The sequence below is a fragment of the Cryptotermes secundus genome, unplaced genomic scaffold (assembly GCF_002891405.2).
Source record: "Cryptotermes secundus unplaced genomic scaffold, Csec_1.0 scaffold590, whole genome shotgun sequence".
NCBI lineage: Eukaryota > Metazoa > Arthropoda > Insecta > Blattodea > Kalotermitidae > Cryptotermes > Cryptotermes secundus.
Window position 1 is genome coordinate 247,149 of NW_019721768.1, and position 23,769 is coordinate 270,917.

The 23,769-nt window shown below is 37.6% G+C and overlaps 1 protein-coding gene and 1 long non-coding RNA gene across 13 annotated transcripts in view; one reads left to right on the forward strand and one right to left on the reverse strand.

The window, feature by feature from the left end:
- Positions 1–19,932, forward strand: part of LOC111875717 (apoptosis-inducing factor 3) — a 190,169-nt gene extending 170,237 nt beyond the window's left edge. Inside the window, exons 1-11 of one of the 12 annotated variants that reach the window (XM_023872180.2) lie at positions 369–489; positions 2,953–3,045; positions 8,735–8,807; positions 9,171–9,346; positions 9,946–10,122; positions 11,266–11,432; positions 12,299–12,423; positions 13,860–13,993; positions 15,810–16,144; positions 16,960–17,167; positions 17,943–19,932. In XM_023872180.2, coding sequence (XP_023727948.1) covers positions 3,000–3,045; positions 8,735–8,807; positions 9,171–9,346; positions 9,946–10,122; positions 11,266–11,432; positions 12,299–12,423; positions 13,860–13,993; positions 15,810–16,144; positions 16,960–17,167; positions 17,943–18,154 — 1,653 coding nt within the window. In that variant the 5' untranslated portion in view covers positions 369–489; positions 2,953–2,999 and the 3' untranslated portion in view covers positions 18,155–19,932. Of the gene's footprint in view, positions 1–368; positions 490–607; positions 992–1,019; positions 1,247–2,952; positions 3,046–8,734; positions 8,808–9,170; positions 9,347–9,945; positions 10,123–11,265; positions 11,433–12,298; positions 12,424–13,859; positions 13,994–15,809; positions 16,145–16,959; positions 17,168–17,942 lie in introns of those variants that run through there. The other 11 variants (XM_023872181.2, XM_023872177.2, XM_023872178.2 and 8 more) reach the window with 11 other exon arrangements.
- A 1,258-nt stretch (positions 19,933–21,190) lies between these two features.
- On the reverse strand, positions 21,191–23,726 carry LOC111875724. Its single transcript, XR_002844790.2, has 3 exons — positions 23,531–23,726; positions 23,242–23,353; positions 21,191–22,603 (listed from the first exon to the last, which is right to left on the reverse strand). It is a non-coding gene; the product is annotated as an uncharacterized LOC111875724 (long non-coding RNA).
- Between the last annotated feature and the right edge of the window lie 43 nt (positions 23,727–23,769).

A 23,769-nucleotide genomic window follows, 5' to 3' on the forward strand; every position in this document is an offset into this window, starting at 1 on the left:
CCGAAACTTAATATCCGACCGTATAGAAACACGCTATTCGTACAAAACCATGGTCCTTTAAAGGACATGACGTTACAGCTGAATTATCCGTGACTAAAATACTTTTAGTGTTTGGACAATAGATGTAGCAAACTTATATATGTGATAGTCTTTCGCCAGAAGAAACAAACATAATTTTAGTGGTTTCTTTAGAACACCTAATTGGATATAAAGTGCCTTATAGTTTTTTCCGGACTTAAATGTGGAGCGTTTTAACTCAATGCGTCCAGAGCGGTCCAGAAGGTCCAGAAGCTCTCTTTGATTAGTTATAAGCACAGAAGTTACAAACATCTGTGTACAGTGACTCAGGGATCATTCGCCATAACCGGTCTTGACGTCATCGAGCGGTTTAACATTCTGACTGATTCTGATCATTTTGTCGTACGGAACAGATTCGCAGTACGAATGTTGACGAAAAATGTGAGGTGAAATCGAGAACACGTAAGAACGGTGAGTTGCACGTTTTTATTTTACAGCCGAATCAAACAGTAATAGATAGAGAAAATTTAGTGACATTGATTTTAGTCCTTTATATATCATACATTCAGCAATACTGGTTCAGTGTAACTTCCGGTGGAACAGATAAGTGCACATAAATTATATCATTAGACATACTAATGAGCGTTATCAGCTGTTTATGTTACGCCCTCCTCCTCCTCCTCATCCACGCAGTTAGAAGCGTTAGATGTCATATGCACTGAGTATCGAAGGAAGAGGATTTTCGTCAACAGTTGTGAAATTTAGCTGTGCATGTACGCTGTTATGATAAGAAAGTTGAAAATCGTTACTGGCACATGACGCAGAGTGAGTGACATTGCGTTCTGTGAAGTAGGTTTGCTCAAGGTGATGTTCTTTGCAACGAGTATAATAGCCCAGAGGGCAAGAGATTTCCTTTCTCCTTTACGAAAACTGCATTGTGTAAATGCCCGCAAGTTCACAATGTTAGAGCTATGTATGTATCCCGAAAAATAATAAAAGAGTTTAAAAATTGTGTAGCTCAGTTGATTCTGTCATACCTCTCGTTTAAATATCAGTAGAAAGAGAAAGCGCATTCGTTTAGAAATTGGTGAAATATTATATACAGTAGTGAATTGTTCATTCTGTGAAAGTCATTTGCGCCAGCAACCTTGGCATGCATTCTTCTCAACCAATTTATAACTTGCACGGATACATAACGTTCTGAGTGCCAGTAACTGAATAACTTCTGGTAGGTTTGCTGTATATTATTAACACCATAGTTTTTAATACTTTTAAATATTTTCTTCTGTGCATATAAAAATGAAAGAGTGTGTGGATATAAAAACAGTTAATAAGAGTCAGACTCGATTTCAACAACAAATTTAACTGAGCTGTAGTTTTGAAAATCGACCTTGATGAATAACTGGATTGTCAAGTGATGACTCTGTATTAATACAAAAATAGAAGTGAATGGGATGATAATATTAAAATAGGTCTAAAAAAATAGATTGTACGGATGTGATCTGACACAAACAGATCCCAACTGTGGTGGCTTTACAGATCCATTCTTATTCATGGCACAAACAGCAATCTATGTTAGGGAAATTGTTATTGGCACCAGTATGAGTCTGACCTTCATACATTTTGTATTGAAGCTAGTTTAAATATCTTGAATTAATACTGGTATAGAACAGTCTTTTTCTTTTACTAGAGAGTGGGTACTGTTATCTCATATCTCAGAGTTGAGACATGCACTGCCCAAAATCACGTCCTTAGGCAATGCACAAAGTAGAGCCATCAGTGCAGCAGCAGTAGTCACTTGGTTTAAGTGCTTTTATATCTTGGCAGTTTATCATTCACAGTGATCGTTCAGTGCTATATACTTGAAAAGATATTGGTAACCCAAGAATCATGTCCCTTTCTCTAACATCCATTTTAATTCTACTTTTCAGTCTCCTTGATATTTTTAACATGGATGCTTCCAAAAAGGTTTCCCACCAACTCTTGTTTACTCCTTCAAAATGACAGGTGCAATCTGTTATAAGAAGCACTTTGACTTAATTACCCTGACAAATATGTAATTTCAAAGTATGCTTCATCTTTACCAGTGATGATACATAGAATTTATTCACTTGTTATCTTTGCTACCAAGCAGGTTGGTTTAGGGGTAACATTCCAAACCTATATTTGGGAGGAGCTTGATTCGAATCTTAACGAGGACCCAGGTATCCTGACTTAAGTTTTCATGATTTTTTTAATCCCTCCAGGCAAATGCCAGGATGGTACCTTGATCAGGCCATGTCTGTTTCCTTCCAAATCCTCTCCAATTCATTATTCAGTGACATCCAACTACTTGATGCTGTATAGTCTGGATACTGATAGTGTCAGGAAGACCCCTCTCCCCCCAAATTATCACATTGCTGCATTTAATGTAGTGAAGAGTAGTATATCCAAAACCCTGTGCCATGCTTAACATATTGAAATGTAAGGTGGTTTCGAACTAATTTGAAAGATACAGAAAATAGTAGGTTGGTTAGCATCAGAAAATTTGGGTTCCAGTCATATGGCAAAGATTTAAGGAGTTGGCACAAGACCGGATTATGTCTGCTTATGCATCACATTTCTTTTACTATAAAACAAACATTTTAAATTTGTCTTTCAGAGTGTATGTTTTTATGTTTCCATTCATTTTCTGAAAGAGATATGTCCGGAAGATAAAAGTGAAAGGCACTATACAATATGGAATTTTATGCAGAAAGGAGTTCTGTTTTAAGCCACAACTTAACTGTTGCTGATTTGCAAACTACTGCCATGTGTCATTGTTGCAAAATTGTGTTAGCCTTGCATAATTTTGATTCTCAAGATATCAGCACCTAATTTATTTTATCTCAAGGCCCCTCTTGAGTAGATACTATTATGAGAAGCCGGCTGATAAAGAGTCTTGTGGTTGATTAGCAGATTCAGTTTGGCGAACAAACGCTGCTCAACTTACCATAAGCACCATGGGTTCCTCAAGCTCTAAAACAATGAAGGTTTCTAATAAGAAAGGTAAGTATCAGTAACGTTAAAATATCTCTTCAGACATGTGATTTAAATCTGTGAATGTGGAAAGTGTAAAACATTAAGGAACTTGTAACTGGACATGTCTCTGAGTGCAGTGAAGGTCCCAGCAGAACCAATCACAGTACTTCACTCAGACAACACTTGTTTCATTTACCTGAGGTACGTTTGTTTGGATAATCCTTTGGTTTATGTACAGTAAATGGTAAAAAGGTAAAGTTGTCCCTGTGCTTAACTAATTAAGTATTGTGCCATGAAGGCATATGGGGGAGTGGATGTATAGAGCCACATTTTCTTGACCTAGGCACTAGCTGGAGGTGAGTGGTCAGCTTCATACCCCAGACGCTTTACCCTGGGGAAGGAGTCCCCAGTATCCATTGGATAGGAGGTTGGGTGGACCCCAGAGCTGGTCAGGACAATATGAAGAAAAGTAAATTCTTGACCCTACTGGGATTCGAACCCTGACCCCTTTGTCATCCAGCCCATAGTTAGTCACTATCCTGGCTTCCAGTTTATGTACAGTAATGACACGTATAGGAGCAGTACATTGTGACAGTAATACTTATCTGATAAAATAATACTTTCATTGAAGATAGAATTGCTCCAGTGTCATTTTTAAAAGACTGTCAGTCCTATTTTTTGTAAGGACATTTCATCACACCCTTATCCTGTTAATAGTTTAGTTCTCTTCAAGATACATAGTCTCTTCAAGATACATAAGCCAGAAGGTCACAGTCTGTGGTGTGCAGAAGTTATCACACAGTGCAAAATGTACAGTCTATGGTAATTCAGTTTAAACTATGCCTGAAATGGTCATGCTTTGAATTATTAAATTTTATATAAAATGACAAGGGAGTTCTGAGTGCTGTGCTGCTTGCATTTGCTTTGTGACAACTGGAAAACAATACACATAAATGAAAAAGGGCTTCTGTATCATATAGAAAATGAATAATGAATTTGTTTGTATGACAGCAAAGCATTTTGCATGTATTGGCTTCTAAATCTTTAAATTCTGCAGATCATGTCATACCCATTGTCCGGTCAGGTTTGCATTGCACTTCAGACTATAGTTTGACCTCTTCTGTAATGAAGTACATGGAGAAATGAGTGCTTAACAGTGACCGTAGTGATTCTGTACCATTTAAAGAAATTTCTCAAAAACATTTCTTGCATGAAACATATGTACAACCCAAGCCATGTGCCTTATTAACATGGCAAGGGCAGAGGTTCATTTCTTCTCCATAGTGAACAAAGCATGAGTCAGGATAGCTCAGTTGGTATAGCAAGTGGATATGGCTGGATAGCGGGGTAGCTGCGGTTCAGTTTCCAGCAGGGGCAAGAGATTTTTCTCTTCTCCACAATATTCAGACAGGCTCTGGGGCCCACCCAGCCTGCTGTCCACTTGGTATTGTGAGCTGTTCCCTGAGTATAAGGTGACAGAGGCATGAAGCTGACCACTCACCTCCATCTAGTACCAAGGTTAATAATGCGTGGAGCTATATCTTCACTCCCCATACATCTTCGTGGTATGGTGCTTAATTAATTATGTAAAGCGAAAGCTCTACCTTTAGCTTACCACAGTAGCCAGATCAGTTCTTGGGTTCTCCCAGCCTCCTGTCCAGTTGGTATCAGGGTTCCTTCCTCGGCAGGATAAAGCAGCTGGGACGTGGAGCTGACCACTCACCACCATCTAATGGTGAGGTTAAGAATGCTGTATCTCTGCTCTGCCATATGTCTTAATGGCATGGTGTTTGATTAAAGGGAGAGTTTCACCCTTTTCCTACTGTCATTCTCTTCATATTTATAAATCTGTCAAAAACAGTTTTTGATGTGATATACATTTTTATGAGGAATGTTATGCATACTTGACCACCTTAGTTTTAAATTAAACAATTTGTGATGGAGATAAAACTTTCTTAAGTAGATTAGTGATATGTTAAGTACAGTATCAGCATTTAATTTTTGTTGAGTTTCTCCTTTCCAACTTCCAGCTGAACCCTTCTCTATCCTTGTAGCTCCCATTACATAACTCAGCATTACTTAGTGGGCCCATAAGCAAACCTGGAGGCTGTGGATGTGCTAATGTGGTAAATCTTAAAACTATTCAAATCACTCAATAATAAGTACCTGTAAATCTACATATATATTTATGTAAGATTTTAGGTTGTCATGGTAGGGAAAGTCTATATTGTAGTCTTGTGGACTATGGTACAATTTAGCACTCATGCAGTCAGAGAATTTTGCCATCTTGATTTTTTCATTGTCATGAGGACATTTTATCACAAACTAATCCATTATGAATGAGTGACTTATCAGGTTTAGAGTGTAAAGAGCTATTCTTAGGAGATTGTCTCGTGTAGCTTATCTTCCACTGTAAATACTTTGCTGTTCTTTTTATATACATTTTTTAAAGTCTAAGATTTATATATATATGTACATGAAATTATTGTGATTTTGAATTTTAATTAGTTGAGGATGGTGAGGTCTGAAATACATATTGCAAAACAGAAAACAAAATATTAAAATAATTTATGTAAGTGTATATGGATACTAACTACATAACTAAGACAATACATAAATAGTTTAAATATATTAATGGGTATAGCAAAGGGGGCACGTGGTAGCATAGTTGGTTGAGGCACTATGCTACAAGCCAGAAGGTCACAGGTTCAAGTCCCAATGAGATCATTGGATTTTTTCAATTTACATAATCCTTCCAGCCGTACTATGGCCCTGGGGTCGACTCAGCCTCTAACAGAAATGAGTACCAGGAATATTCTTTGAATATTCTTGGGGGTGAAGGCAGCCGGCGCGTAGGGCTGACAGCCTTGCTGCCATCTATGAGGTGATTGTCTAGAAAATGTGGGAACCTCAACATCTCATATCACTATGGGCCTCCCCTGCCTGTTACAGGGATACCTTTACTTTTTACTTTTAATAGGTATAGCAATACAAAATTATATTCACTAAAGTGAAAATTAAGTGTAGGCAGTATTAAAAATGAATAGCAACATATTGTATATAATTTTGTTTTGTTCCCATTTGCATAATTTTTTTTTTTAGGAGCCAGGGTAGTTCAGTGAGATAGCAACCAAGGTATGGGCTTGACAACTAAAGAAATTGGGTTCAGTTCCTGGCAGGGGCAAGATATTTTTCTCTTCTTCACAGTGGTTAGGCCACCTCTGGGGCCCACCCAACCTACTTTCCAGAGGGTACTGGGAACTCTTTCCTGGAAGTAAGCAGCTGAAGCATGAAGCATGAGGCTGACCACCCATCTCCAACTAGTGCTGAGGTTAAGATATACCTCTCTTCTACCATATGTCTTTATGTCATGGCACTTATTTAAATATGTGGTCAGTTTTACCTTCATGTATTTATTTATGCGGTGGGTGATTGGTGGGACTGTTGTTGACATTTCTGTTATTCTTGTGATATGTTGAACAGAACCTGAGCCAGCTTACAAAGAATTCTGTGTAGTATGTAATCCAAAATGAATTTTTTCCCCCCCATATCTATGATTCTGGCTGGCTGTCCTGTGAAACGTTGAAAAGAGGTGTGGTTTGGAGAATTTAAAAAAAAGACCTTTGATTTTAAACAAAAATTTTGTCTTTTGGAATGTAAGACTGTAGTCTGAAAGTCAACCAGCGTTTTGGGGGAACACCGTCCCATCTTCATGGACTGAGAAGAGTAAGGAAAGGAAAAACCCAGCATTCAGAGCTCTGCTTGTTGCCTGCTTCATACTGGTTTCTTACTTGGCTAACTCTTTGACCCAGAAGATGGAACCAGTATGTTCTTCTGAAACATCTGCTTTCACTGAACTACGCAGCATTATATGCCAGAAATTGGAACTCCCCATAAGACCACTGCTGAGATAACCTTTTATTTTAATTTTTTTTTTAGTTTAGTTTTGATATGAAAGCTTAGTGTCAGGCAGAATGTGTAAATTATTAACCATTCAGAAATCCTAATTGCTTTTAAACTATGTGATATATGTCAGTAATTTCACATTGACCTTCCCTGTTGAAATTAGGCGGAATTTTCCTTTTCTTGTAGGGACAGAAGTGGACTTGGTATGGGTTACAGTTACATCCTCCATCAAATTTCATTTCTATGAAGTTAAGGCATGTTGGATTAGTCTGTTCCTAAAATGTAATGTAATTAAAAAAGAACTCCATAGTGTTTAGTCCGCAAGCGAACCATACCTACCAAGCGACCGCCACTTGTTGGCAAAGTTAATGACAGCTTTTGCGGATAGAGGGTGTTGCATCTCGGTTTTCTAGACCAGAGCCGCTACTTTTCCATTCAGGTAGCTCCTCAGTTATCCTCACAAAGCTGAGTGGACCCTGTTCCAGACCCACTACTTCTCAGAAAATCTGGTAGCACCGGAAATCGAACCCAAGAAATATGACCACTAGACAATAGAGGTGGTCACAAAAATAAGAACATACTTAATGTGTCCATACAAATCATGGAATTACAGCATGCTTTCTTATAGTGTTATATTTAATATGTTATTAACTTACTGGCAATATAGCAGTCTGTTTATGTTAGATGCATAACTCCAGTTGATATTCAGAACACTCCCCCTGGTACATGGGCCTAAGGAGAATACAGAGCTTGGCTTTACAAAGCCAAAATGCGTGGGAAAGATTGAAAAGAAAAACTGAAAAAATGTTGAATGTATTAAATTGAAATAACAACGTAGCCAGGGAATGTTGTGGAAAAATTTTCAATTACAGTTTTCTCATCAGATTGTTCTAGATCAGGCATGTCCAACTTCAGACAGGTTGTGATCGACTTATTGGTGTCAAAACTGCCAATGATCTACCACCCCCTCCTACTGTCATACCTCGCTTTAAGCAAAAATATTGCTAAAAATAACATGACACATGTTTGTTGTAAAAGTAACATACATTGAAAGTACAGACTACTTTAATGCGTATTTTGCCTTCAAAATCTAAATATAATTATATTATATTACACGTGAATTTACATGCTTTTCACGTATAATTTCCTAATAGGCCTATGAGATTGAGCAAAAATCATCCCGCAATCGACGCGTTGAACATGCCTGTTCTAGATGAATCATTTATAGCAGAAGATAATTTTTTTGTGTCTTTTAATATGCAGTTTAATTTTATGTGCTTATTGATTACCTGTGATTTTAATATTAGAATTGTCAGCACCTTGTTTATGCCTGCAGCCCCCCCCCCTCCTCATATTGGGCCTCAGTCCCTTTGCTCAGCTGCACAGTTGTTGCTACCAAGAATCAAGTAATATTTTTGTGCCTTGATATTCAGACAGTCTTTCATTTGAGAATTGTATTGTGTACAGACACAATCCATCTCTGTGTGTTCCAGCACAGAGTAAGGAAAGCGATGGGGCATTTTCATTTGAGAATTGTATTGTGTACAGATAAGCCATCTCTGTGTGTTCCAGCACAGAGTAAAGAAAGTGATGGGGCATTTTCATTTGAGAAGTGTATTGTGTACAGACAAGCCATCTCTGTCTGTTCCAGCACAGAGTAAAGAAAGTGATGGGGAATTTTCATTTGAGAATTGTATTGTGTACAGACACAATCGATCTCTGTGTGTTCCAGCACAGAGTAAGGAAAGTGATGGGGCATTTGTGGCATAATATTAACTTTTACTGGAATTTGTGTTTTGTTTATTTTCAGGCAAGATGAAGTCATCAAATGATGACTATGTGGAGGCCATTGTATGTCAAGAATCAGACATACAGGAAAATGAGTAAGTTTAGCTTCTATACTAAAATTTTTTCTTGAAATTAACTAAAATATTTAATATGCTATTATGTAATTAAAATGTGTTCTTAGAATAATTAACTCAATGGAACAGAGTTCTTGAGAATCTAATATCAGAAACATGATATAATTATGTGAACTGGATTCATTTGGCACAGGATCAAAAGGAGTGACAGTCTGTTTTTTACATTTTAATGAGTGTTTGGATTGCATTTGACCAGCTGAGCAACTATTAGCTTATCAAGAAGGACTCTGCCCCATATACTTGTGGTTTATTAGTCAGTTATTGTAATGATAGTACTTGTTGAGTGCATTAAGTAATTATGTCTTTCGTCTGTTGCCACCTTAGGATGAAGTCATTTGAACTTGGGGATGCAGGAAAAATTCTTCTAGTGAAACAGAATGGGAAATTATCAGCAATAGGTTCCAAATGTACCCATTATGGGGCTCCTCTTCACACTGGGGTGCTGGGTAATGGGAGGGTCCGTTGTCCTTGGCATGGAGCTTGCTTCAACACAGTCACAGGTAAACATGCCAAGGTTTTCAGGATATACATATGTTGATTAGACCTAAGCTTAAATTAAGTCCTTCCCTTTTGTTGTCTTAAGTACTTTTTTTTTCTTCTCTTTTATAGAAGAAAAGAAAAAGGTTGTTGCAAAAGTAGAACTGCTGTTTAAGACTGCCTTCATGTTATTGTGTGCTGTTTTAACAATTGTCCAAACTGGGAACCATGATAGTTGATATCCACTTCAGATCTTTTACATAAACTCAGGTCGGGGCCATAATTGCATTTATTCATGTGCTAACAGCATTGCAGACCTGGAGGGGGGGGACACCTTCCTTAGTAGTTTACACCCTGGTATGGAACTGTAGTGCTACTTTTGCACAGATTACACATTGTCAGGTCTCAGAACGTATTCTCACTTTAATATATCTGCTTTATGTACTGAGAAAGAAGAACTCTGGCCACAGTGAGTGAGCACGCGTGGATGTACAGTTGAGTATGTACATGTACATTGCTTATGGTTTATCTCTGAATTGTGGTTGATCTGATGGAGGGAAAAATATCATGTCATTACCAGAGAGTTCTGAATGACTGCAGATACTATTATATCTGTCTGCAGGAGATATTGAGGACTTCCCAGGACTGGACAGTTTACCTTGTTATCAGGTAGAGGTCCAGGATGGAGGAGGTGTCAAAGTGAGAGCCAAGAAGGCAGAGGTGAAATCCAGCAAGAGGATTAAGGACATGGTTTCAAGAGACAGGACAGTTGGCACTACTTTTGTTGTCGTTGGTGGAGGTGAGTTTCAGTCATTTCCTTTCCCTCCTACTGCTCCTCCTTCCTGTTAAATCTTGTTGCATCAGTTTATTGTATGAATGGAATTTGTATACAAAATTTCACTTATAAAAGCTAGATTATGAAATGGCATTATACAGTATTTTTTTTATTGCTAGTGGGGTGGGACTAAGTCCCTTGTACTGCGGCCACTTCTGGCCTATTGTACCAGCCCCAGATGATAGGTGAGGATGATTGTGGAGCAATTGGTGGAATGAAGATTGGCAGGGTAAACCGAAGTACTTGGAGAAAACCTGCCCCACCGCCACTGTGTCCACCACAAATCCTACTTTCTGGGATCGAACCCGGGCCGCCGCCATGGGAAGCCAGCAACTAACCGCTTGAGCTATGGTGCGGCCTGCATTATACAGTAAGTGGCAAAGGATGCAAGAATTACTGCAAACCATAGGGCTGTAATTCTGTGCAGGCTTTAGAAAGTCAACTTACTTTTCAGATAAACATATCGCCTCCAACTTCAGGGTTGAAGAGTAAGCCAAGCAAGAAAACAGCATGACTTAGGCAGAACTGCTTTTTGGGGAACATATTGCTCGCATCTTTGAGCTGGTTTCTTACCTGACTTGCTCTTCAGCCCTAAAGATGGAGACGATGTGTTCTTCCAAAATGATGGTTGACTTTTGACAGCTTACATGGCATTATATCCCAGTCAAGCCATAATCAGTTTTTCTTCTTTGAGTCCATTCTTAATTTTTCTGGCAGCAGGTGCTGTATTTATCTTTCCTTATCCTTGACTGCTCAAAGTTTCATAACGCATAGCCTATGCTGTATAATTTAATGCTTCTTCTCTGTTGTAAATATATTTCACCCATTTTTTGTTAAAGGAAGGAAATGGTGATTTAATAAAACATTGCTACTGCAAAAAATATTTCACAGTATTTATGACATGTGCAATCATGTGTTCCAGTATGTGTCATCTCACTAATGTTGACAGCTGTGAGACAAATAAATTTGTCTGGCTACTTTATCATTGCTGAAATAAGATATGTGTCACATTTTTCTGTGATCTCTTAAAAAAGGAACTATATCCCAACAATAAAAAGAGCTTTATTTTATATGTTCCTTCTAAACTTTGATCCTGGGCTCATACAGGACCTGCAGGTGCATCTTGTGTGGAGACCCTACGCCAAGAGGGTTTCAGAGGACGAATTGTGTTTGTCTGCAAGGAACAAGCTTTGCCTTATGACCGTGTTAAAACAAGCAAGGCTTTAGATGTTAAACTAGACAGTATTACCTTCCGAACTGCCAGTTTCTATAAGGTGGGTCATTTATGTTAATACCTGATGTATAATGTTTGACATCAGTGAAAAAAAAGTAAAAGTATCCCTGTAACAGGCCATGGAGGCCCATAGGGTTGTGAGATGTTGAGGTTCCCACATTATCTAGACAGTCGGCTCATAGAAGGCAGTGAGGTTGTCAGCCTTACACACCAACCACCCTTTACCCCCAGGAAGATTCCTGGTACTCATTTCTGTTAGAGGCTGAGTTGACCCAGGGCCATATTGTGGCTGGAAGGTTTAGGTAAATTGCAAAACTCCACCTCATCAGGATTCAATCCCATGACCTTCCAGCTTGTAGCACAGTGCCTCAACCATCTACGCAACCTCATGCCCCCATTTGACATCATTAGTAGTGCAAATCTGAATGAGTCACAGTTGACTCAGACTGAAACAAGACTCACTCAACAAATTCACAAATATTTGTAAACAGAACTGGAATTAAAATTAGTGTAACATACAAGCATCTCATAATATGCACGGTGAACTGGAAGAAAACAAGATTTGTTAGCAATGGAAATAAATGTCCAAACCTTGTAAGACTTAACAGTGTAAATGCTAATTGGCTAATATTGACATTAGTTTATCACTGACCAGATTTGTTGATATTGAAATTAATTTGTTTTCATTTGCAAACATATATTCTGTCCTTATTATGTATTTTAATCACACTATGCACTATACAGTAGAAAGTACGATAGTGATAACACTGTAGTGATTGTAATGAACAAATATTGTAACCAATGTGCCAATAAATCCAATCATCTGATGTAGAACCTGTTATTTTTGTCACGTGTACTCCCCTACATGTGACAGTATAATTGACAAGCAATTCTTCTTGTTTTCAGGAACATGGAATAGAGGTACTGACTGGCACAGAAGTCATTGGCTTAAATCCTGAAGCAAAGGTTTTGAAACTTAGCTCTGGAAACGAACTGAAGTATGATGCTGTCTTCTTAGGCACTGGTTCAGAGTGAGTAGTGAATTTTGATATATAATTGTTTTATGAGTTCTTAAACGTCTGTGTTTTTAGAAAGAAACTAATGCTTGTAAAATCATGATACTGTCACATGTTGGGTATGTCACGCAACAAATGAATTCACGTGGGTCTCGGATTCAGCGAATCTTTATTGAATATTCACTCTTACACTCTTTACAATTGTTATCAGCTGTAGTATTAATTGGCTTTTGCCTCAATGTTTGACCCTCGGTTCTCTAATAATAATAATCTAGTACATGTCCTAAGCTCTGCTTATATATGGGTCATGCAGACTCAATCGAGGACACCTCTCGCCAAGGTTCGATCCCGTGTGTTCAGCATTCCGTTGCTTCGGGAACGATCTCTATAGATTATGGCGGTAACGTGTTTCGTCTCATCCGTTGGTACTCAACGGCCTTCTGTTGTTCATCTCCGGGAGAAACGCGTTAATTGCTTCTGCACTTCCTGTGCAGTGGCCCATTGTTATTGCGTTTCCATGGAGGTATCTACTCCAGACACGTTACAATACTATGTTTGTATATTTGTGTCTGCTTGTCTGTAATAATTTTTTAACCAGTTGGGCAAGTCTCATGAAGGTTTTAAATAATCACACTGTTGCAAGCCACCACACCTTCATGACACCTAATTCCATGCCATCATCAGTACATACACAGTGACTTAAACCCTTCTGAGACGGAAGCAAGACCACATGGTGCAGGATCTTAATTAAGCTGTTCGTATTTATTTAGTTGATCAAGAAATTCCTTGTTTTCTGAGGAACCTGAATGTCTTATCATTGTGTCCACAAAAGTAGTACCATCAGACCCCATCCTGAGTGAGTGGAATTCATTCCACAGCTTTGTAATAATTTTGTAAAAGAGCCACTGTAATGTTACATTCCAAATCAGGCCACTCTTCCAAGTAACATTTTCCAAGGTTTCCCAACAAGAACTTTGTATGTATTTCTTATATCCCCATGCATTCTACATCTTGCCCCTCACATCCATCATGCCTTTGTCACCCTGACAGAATTGGATAAAGGGTACAATTTATGATTCTCCTCATTGTGTAGTTTTTACCGGTCATTTGTTGCTTCATTTCTCATATGTTCATATGTCTTGCTAAGAACCTTGTTCTTAAATATCATAGTCCATGTATGTCTGTTACATTAATTAACTCCATCTTGGAAATAGGTAAAATTACCATTTTATGCATTTTAATCTTTATGCTTTCAGATAAAATGCAAAAAAATGAAACATTTTGAACTTATTGTTAGCAGCCATAACTTATAGCCTTACATCCTACAGAGAAACAGTATTTGATACATTTCATAATTTTACTTTTGCTTATTCAAATCAATCTTGTAATTAACGGTTTGTGTACTTCATGCTGTATTTACAGAAGTGTGATATATTTTATTTGTTCTGCAGTGCACGTCGACCCCCCATTCCTGGAGCAGACCTAAAAAATATATTTGTGGTTCGTACAATAGAAGACTCATATGGTATTTCTGGTCAACTTGGCCCAGAGAAAAATATTGTTATCCTTGGAGCATCATTTGTTGGTCAGTTTACATTTTATTAACTCAGCATCTTTTAACATATTTTAGTCTTTTGCCTCTATTCTATATAAAACGGCATGCCTCCCCCCCAGGTGACTCAAATTATTCATTTTTCGCCATTTGCCTTCATATATAAGAGAAGCTGGCTTAAGGCTATCATCTTTGTACTTCTGTCTCCTGTTAATAACTTTTGAATCAACTGACTGACATACATGAAGCTTCATATGAACATCATGCCATGAAAGATCTCCCTACTTGAATAATATCATCATGGCAGCCATGTAAACTTATGCTTTTGTCACTTTATGTAGAAACCTGAAATTTTATGTGGTAATCAAAATAAGCAACTTTCTCTGAGATGTTTATGCCGTACAACATGGCAGCTGTGCAGAATGTACATTTAGCATTTTATTTCATATCAGTCTCTAGTGAACTATTTGAGTTAGGCATGTGATATTTTGATGAAGATAGATCTTATAAATAAATAAATACATACCTGCAGATTCTGTTTGAAATATTGTTTCTGTGTCGGTAATTACAGACATATGTCAGTTAAAACCTTTGGAGTTATCTCTGATAAATTTAATATACTGCACATGTATGTATGACTGTAGACAGTGTTGGATTGGTGGCTCAATTTATTTACCACGTATACATTCATGACTCATGACTACACTTTACTGACACACATACAGACTGTTGTCCTCAGTCTATTACAGTTTACACTAGCCATTTCCTGACAACAGATTTTAACATAGGAACTATAATAGTTCCAGTGAATTACACAAATATCACACATAAAGTCTTCTGTTCACAGCTGAGCACTCTTGCAACTGACTGTTTTCTTCACAGCCTCCCATACAGAATTCATCTGACAACAAAGTCAAAGTCAGAGTTACTTTATGACTGGCAGTTTGCAGCCAGTCAGTTTGTCTTGAGACCCACGACCAGAGATTTTTTCCTCCAAATGAACCCTTGTGGTAAAAGTCCTTATGTAACATCCTCTCTGATGAGAAGATGGGTTTGTCTGTTATGAATATGCTTGGCCTTTCATCAAGTGTACATTTCTCACATATAACATGTTATTGAAAAATTCTTGCTTTTGCACTACACACAAGTCCTCTGTCAGTACAGGCTTTACAGAGCAGAGCATGCATATCTTAAAATTTCTTATGCTACAACGGCAGCCTAGTCACTTGAACGGTCGTAAGCTTGACCACTGCCAAGTTTAAGCCTCTTATATTTTTCAGCTGACAACTAACTTTGTCCTTTGCTTATAACATCTTGACACAGACCACATAGAAAACACAGTTCTTTTATTGTTTTGTCCAACTGTTGCATTATTAAGAATCTGCTGCCTAGCAACAGGAACATGTGTACCAAACCGTTGCCGAGAAACAGTTGCTGTTTACAGAATCATTGCTTAGCAACGGGTCTATGTGCCACAATATTAAGTATTTGTACTTGTGGAAATTGTGCCCACAAAAGGATTGTTATGTAGTTCTTGGGAGTCTCACTTTGTCAGCTGAAACATTTGAAAGAAAGTAGGCATTGGAAGTTCTTCCAAGAATTCCCTCTGTATATTAATTCTAGAGTGAGAGAAAAATTGTTATAAATAGCTTTGCATAGGAATATTTAATGGATAGTCCATTACCAGGTAAAGTGTTACGGAAGAATTTAGCATAATATGTACAGTAGTTAAAATTGTTTCTCACAAAACTGAACTGGCTTTGCCAGGAACAACCTGAAAAGGTGATTGATATATTTTTATTCAGAAATGTAATGAAGATATTGATCCCATGCTGTTGCTTTGTTTCAGGCATGGAAGCTGCTGCATCTTGTGTGGAGAAAGCAAAGTCAGTGACTGTGATTGGTAGAGATACTGTTCCGTTCCGTGCAGTTCTGGGAGAAGAGATTGGAGCCCGCCTAATGGCCCTGTTCAAGGAGAAGAATGTTTTGTTCAAAATGCAATCAGGAGTGGCTCGCTTCCTGGCAGGTCCTTCAGGTGATACAGTGAGTCAGGTGGAGCTCGCAGATGGCAGCACTCTACCAGCTGACATATGTGTGCTTGGAATAGGATCTTCACCAGCCACAAAATTCCTTGATGGATCAGGTGTGGATATGGATAAGAGTGGTGCTATCATTGTTAACAAGGTAATGCGTTTGTTGTCTTAGTTAGTTAGTTATTGGAGAGGGTGGGTTTCCCCATGCACTTAGACCAGTATTGGTCCATTGTGCTTCCCTCTATGATATTCTACCAGTCTCTATACCCTACCGATATTGGTGCGTACCATCAGTCCCGACCGAGCCAGCGAGTTCGGCCTCTACTGGCTTGGCGGTATCAATAATGCTTCCCCCATCTCTCAGAGGCATTAGATACTACTGTTGGACTGAATTTGGCTCAGTGACCTCCTTCGGAGATATGAGGTTCTTTTACGTGCCGTAAAGCTACGACACAGGACCCACGGCTTAAAGTCCCTCCCGGAGGACTTGTTCCCTGAATTTTTCCGCCCTTAAAAATTCCAGTTTGTTGTCTTACTTTACTTTATTTTACTTTTACAAAGTGGTGTTGTGTATGAATGTCTGGACTCCTAATCAGCAGTGGAACTCAAATTATCATACTAAGTGTCTGTTGTGGCCACGCAATAGCTCAAGCAATTAGTCGCTGGCTTCCTACCGCAGTGGCCTGGGTTCGATCCCGGGTCTTGTCAAGTGGGATTTGTGGTGGATAAAGTGATGCTGGGGCTGGTTTTCTCCAAGTACTTCGGTTTCCCCTGCCAATCTTTATTCCACCAAATTCTCCATCATCATCACCCAGGGCAGGCTACAGTAGGCCATCAGTGACCGCTGTGCTGAGCAGACCCAGTTCGACTCCACCCCCCACTAAGCGAATTAAAAAAAAAGTGTCTGTTGTTCCAAGATGGTAATGCTGGAAGTATATTCATTGTTTCTTTTGTGTGTTTATGTAGCATTTGGAGAGTAACATAAAGGGTGTGTATGCTGGTGGTGACAATGCATATGCCCCTATACTTGATACCACTGCATGCATTGGACATTGGCAGTTGGCACACTACCATGGCCGTATTGCGGCACTCAATATGGCAGGCAAAGAGACAGAAGTACAGACAGTTCCCTTTTTCTGGACCATGCTCTTTGGAAAAGGTGTTCGGTTTGCAGGTATGATGTTGAGTATTACTGTGAGCAGTCACTTAAACCTAACAAGAACAAATCACATGCAGCAATTCTTTTATGTAGACAGATTATGAACATGGATGACAGTACATGTCCTGCATAGCATACCTTAATACAGTTTAACTTAAGTATGTTCTTCCAAGAAACTGACACCCATCTACCAAACGACATGGTAGCATTACTCAGAAGACCATAGTGTCAGTCTTCATTATGTTTAAAGCTGAGATCGACATTTGAAAAGCTGAATAGAAAGTGATGATTTCTGTCTTCTGGGAAACAATGCTGTATAGTTCATTGAAAGTCAATTGATATTTCAGAGGAACGTGTTGCCTCCATCTTCAAGGTCAAAGAAGGCCAAGCAAGAAATCCACATGTACCTGCCAGTGAAGATGGAGGTAACATGTTCCTCTGGAACGTCAGTTGACTTTTAACGGAACACATGGCTTTATATCCCAGAAGATAAAACTCTAATCAAAACCACTGCTATGAGATCCTCAGATCCTATGAACTATACTTATTTTTCTGGTTAAGTGTCCATGAGTAATAGCGTGCATTGAGGATTCTTCGTTGAAAGTGCTCCCTGCACAGTTCTGGTACAGTGCTTATCATATATTTGTTAATGGTCATATGATGTTCAGATCCACATTTGTATACCATATGGGCATTTATAAAATACATATATATTATTGTGGTGAATGTGATTAGTTATATTCAGGAATGATATCTTCTCTTTCTTTTTTTCTTTAAAAAAAAAAAAAAGGATATGCACCAAAGTTTGACGAAGTTGTGATTGGTGGAAGTCTGGAGGAACTGAAGTTTGTGGCACATTATATTGTTGGTGACCGTGTGGCTGCTGTTGCAACAATTGGAAGTGATCCTGTTGCAGCCAAATTTGCTGAGTTGGTATCCACAGGAAAACAGCTTCTCAAGTCAGATCTGCAACCAGATGCAATGGCCTGGACAAAGAAATAAATTATCCTGAATAGGCACAAGGGCCAATCACAGTTGAAGGGTATGACCTAATCCTGAAATTGATAACAGTATTTTATTGGCTCAGTAATTCTCAAGTGTTTATGTATAAAAACAGAATTTATTAATGTAAAAATATACATTTAGAAAGAATTGCATCAATAGAGATATTATGCATTCAGGAAATTATTTTTATATTTGTATATTTAAATTTTACAGAACCAGTATTCAGCAGGTTTTAGCAGTATAACCAGGTCTGCATTTAGAATGTTACATTTGTATTAGTACTGTTGACAGAAATATTGGCAATATGTATTTTTATTTATGTTATGTAGATTAAAGGATTGGGCTTTAGGCTAGATGCAGTAAAGGGGTAGGTGTAAAATGACCATTGCAGCGCCACTGTCGTTGACTTGTGCATGTAATAGAATAGGTTGAAGTTTCACTGATATTAAAAACAGTTCCATGGTAGCAAAACATAACAAAAATTTAAAATTAACCATAAACAACATATCAAATTCTTCAACCTTACATGTGTGCCCAACAGGTTATTGTACAGAAACAGAGAACTGACATTATTGGTTGCTATATTCTGTTGTAACAATTGATTATTCTGTGTTCCATTAAATGGATTGATGTGTAATTGAAATGCCAGATTTGTTAGCTTGTATGTTAGTGAATGCTTCACATTTTATCTGTTTCTTTTTAGTTCTCTCTCCTAATGATTTTGTATTTTTTATGGAAATTAATATAAAATTTCCTGTTGTTTGATGAGCTCAGATGACTCTTTAAAAGTATCTTGAACATTGAAATGAACAAAATGTACATTGTTAGTGGAAGGTGAACAAAAGAAGTATTTGGTGAAACTTCACACATTATTAACAGTTCTTATAAATGGAAATCACATTTTGAACATTTGTGTGTGTATAAGACAGTATGAATGATGGTCATAAGATTTTACCATAGGATGGAGGCCATATACCAGTAAACAATAATTAAAAACTTGGCTCCTGCCTTCTAGAAACTCAATCACATCTCCGTTGTTGACATTAATAATTTGTTACAGAGACAACCATTTTTATGTAGGAAAGGGTCCATAGTAGTAAGTTATTGACTGTCAAGGTAGGTGTTACAGTTATAATTGTCCCATAAAAGGAATAACAAATGACGTGTGTGAAATTTTGCTTTGGTTGTGAACATGGCTGGAAATGGGGTAAACATGGATAGGTGTCATCTGCTTATTCCAGAGCACTTCATTTTGAGGAAGCTATTTCCAGTGCCTTAAGACATACTTATCATTCTCAACAATGATACATATAGGGATAAATTTATGAGTTTACCTTGTAAGAACCTTTCAATATATGTTGGTCATTCCCTGAAGCTTTTGCTTAGTTCTGGAAAATCGTGTCTGCTTATCATTGTAAATGAAATATTCTGAGAATTCTCATTCCCAAACATCTAAACAGAGTACTTCTGTGTCAGACATGCCTAATAGTCACTGATACTTATCTCTGGCTTACAAGTATTGTGATTTAATTCAGAATTTGGGTTTTACATAATTAACATAGGGTTAATGGTTTTTGTCTGTGATTTAAAAACTGATGCAGATTAATGTATAACAATTTGAGATGCTGTGTTGTTTAAAAAAGCAATGTGATATTTAATATATATATATGAAATTTAAGTACTTTGTAGCAGAGGTTGTTGATTTCTCATCATGTATGTACTTAGTATGTTTTGTGGTATGTTTGCTTGTATTTATGATATGAGAAGTTCTGCTGTGTCTTGTGGAAATGAGCCGGGATAGCATTTGGTATAGCGATTGGCTACAGGCTGGATGACCAAGCGGTCAGATTTTGAGTTCTGATGGGAGCAGGAATTTTCACTTCTCCATGTTGTCCAGACTGGCTCTGGGGTCCACCCAGCCTCCTATCCAGTGGGTACTGGGGGCTCTTTTCCCAAGGGTAAAGCGGCCAGGGTGTGAAGCTGAACACTCACCTCCAAACTAGTGCCGATGTTAAGAAGACGTAGGTCTATACAACCACTGCCCCATATATCTTCATGGCATATTGCTTAATTAGTTAAGTACAGGGACAACTTTACCTTACCTTACTTTATAGGAACAGGGTATGGACAATATGAAAATGTTTTGTACATGTCAGTATTACTGAGTCAGTTAGATTCCATAAGTGCTTTGAATTGTTTACATATTCCATATTATTTTGCAAAGGGTGCTATGTACTATCCTGAATCAAGTCTTCATCTACAGAAATGTCACAGAATGAAAATATTCAACTGTGTTAGCTTGTTCTAGCCTTAGTTACAATATGATCAATTTTTCTTCTTTGCAGTCCACTATATAGAATCTTCATTGTGACCACACTCATGTCATAGGACTATACAGAATATATCGTCTCAGTTCCTGAAATTTAACAGCTGTATTTGTTTGAATATGTCATTACAATTGTAATGGTGGTAAGAACAGGAGCTCACATAAAATTTTAATCAAAAATAATAAATCCATATTGTAAATTTATGTAAGTGCAAATAGGACAATGTATATATATGTGTATGTACACACACGTACCACACACACTAACTCACTGTTTGTCACACTTGTTTATTTGTTTTAAAGCTAACAACATAAAATAGCTCTGGACTGATGAATGTATGGTTTGGTAGTAAGTGCTGTTGGTGTTTATGTATGTCCACTTGTGGCTCTCTGGGGTTGCAGCACAGCTGGGGAAGTTGTATCACGTTGTGTGCAACTGCCCTTACAATCAGCAGCATTTTTTATTGTCCTGTTTATATTACAAGAAAAATGTTTCAGAGACTGGATTCTGTCTCCATCTTCAGGTAAAACCCATTCAGTTGGGCCCATTTATAGAGGTGGTCGGATGTCCAGAAACATAATACTTGTATTAACAGTTATTCTCAGAAATAAATGGGAATTTATCAGGATAAGAATAATACAAATCATAATTTCCCTCATCCAAGCTTGAGGCAGAATTCAGTTTTGTATGTTGCACACTGCAGTCACTTTTATTAGATTTTAAACTGAGGAACAAATATGGTGTCTATCATATTCTAGTCTTGCATACATTACAAGGATTTCCTTGAAGAATACTCCTTTTAAAGTTATTTTGAATGTTATAATTAAATTGATAAACAATGCAAGATTTTATTCTCTTTATGCAATGACAGAACAGGACACTTCTGCATGGCCTACTTGACTATGAATAAAATGGGAAGGCATGAAAATACTTCTGTAACGGGAGAAAGTAAAATATGTATTTACTTTTTATATATTACTTGTGGTGTGCCTAGTTTAATCATTTAAACATAGCTGTAGAGTGTAGCAGAGGTGGCTGTGGTGTAGTCCTATTTAGTCCTATGTATACAGATTTATTTTGTTACATGTCAGAAAGTTCCTCCTTTTTTTTCTGCATGGAATTTGTTAATAATTGAAAATTTTATATGCTCCATAGAGTATTACATTGTAAATCATCACATCAAATAAATATTCTTGCATTATATGTATTTTTTGGCATTATCTGTCTCCATAAACTGGACTCCAAAAGAAGCCTAGGTAGATGAATATTCAGGGTACAGGTAATTTATTTAGACAAACATGATATAGTCATAAAAAATACATTATAAAATACTCAGATGAGACTTATGTTACCAATCATTGGTTTTCAGAAAATTTTGTTTTAGTGTCCTTGACATTTCTGTGCTGGTTCTTTCATTAAGTTGCCCAATATTTTTATGGTGCTTGCTATGTTTATAATTATTTTGTTAATATAAAAATGTTTCCTTAGAAGTGCTTAGCAGCAACTCCCTTTTCCATAAACCATGTAACATCTACATATTGTTGGATTTCAAGCTTGAGGAAAATAATTTTCCTCTTCCTCACTCTATCCAGAATGGTTCTGGGATCCAGCACTCTTATCCCATGGATGCTGTGAGCATCTTTCCTGGTGGTGAAAGTAGGTAGAATGTGAAGCTGCCATTCATGGAGAATGCGTAGGCCTTGGTACAAGGACAATCTCATCATTTATACATCAACAAAATTTTAATTAAAAGTATAAACTTTTGGAATTTGAATTACATAATTATACATAGAATTTTACACCATGAGTTTAAACATTTTTAATTTTACTATGATATATTTACATGATACACCAAAGCAAATACCATTATCATTGATAATATATATGGACATGTCCTATATCAATGTATTTTCATCTACATAATAAAAAGTTGCAGCGTACTAGGAACAAAAGTGCAATTGTGAAGTCTGCAACTTCATTCCCAGGCATTTTTAACATTCAGATGTGAATACTGCATCTCCATAGTGAAATGATCCTTGTAGGTAGTACGTACTTTCCTGAAGTTGTCGAGCCATTTTTCCTTCTTCTTGAGAGCTTGTGCATGTCCTTGGGATTGTTCCTGTTAACAGAATTCAGTCTCTTATGACATAAGTTGATTATGTTTTCCAATATCCCTTTCTAGTAACAATTTTATCCACACAAAAGTGTGATGTATTTTACTACCATTTGTTCCTGTTTACGAGGATCTATGGAATGTAGTAATTCTAATCTACACACATGTAACCTTTAGGTGTACTCAACATAATGCAAAATAAAACTGACAACTGTGGTTTGAGAAGTTGGGTTTTGTATTTTTTGTGGGTGTAAATAGAAACCAAATATGCTGACTGATGTAGTTATGAGATCTTTTAGAGTCAGTATGGTCATGGACTATAGGCTGGAAAACCAGGGTTCAATCCCCTACAGGGGCAAGATGATAATCTTCTCCATTCTGGGGCCCACCCAACCTCCTATCCGATAGGTACTGGGGGTAAAACAGCTGGGGTGTCAAGCCGATTACTCACCTCCATAGAATGCCAAGGTTAAGAAAGATTTAATTATACCTCCATTCTCCCATGTGTCTCCTAGGCTTAATGAAACACGAGGGACTACTTTCCCCGTTTTTACCTTAAAGTTTATTTTCAAGTCCTGCAAAAACGTTTGTACGAGTAATTACTGTTGGTAAATGGCTGTTAACTGGCTAATTGGTAAACTTACATAAGTGAGATAGGGATGTCTCAAATAAAACATATTTTCTTCTTCACGAGCGTAGTCGTTTATCAAATTATTACGATCTTTCGCAGTCACTTCTTTCACAAGTCTATACTTCCTGAAACCAAAGTGAACTGTGATGAAAAAAACAGTATCAGACAAAAACTGCTGTTCTACTTATACCGTTATGTAGCTGCACTACCTTAAATATTACACATACAATTCTGTAACTTTGAACAGTTAGTCCTTAACCTAATACATTTTCGTGAACAGTCAATGGACACAATTTTATTACCCTCTGAATAAATACCCAAGAGGGCGTTTCTTTAAGAGGCAAAGTGTGAGTCTCATTACTACAGAGTAATTTTCAACAAACTGAAAGACCAAACCGATACAGCAATTAAAATAAACAGTAAAGAGATCTGGCACGAACAGATCATCCACTAAACAGACAGCGACATTTTTAAATTCCCTTATCACGGATGGCAGGATAATGAATAACTGCACCTGCGTCACCGTGCCTAATGTCCCGCC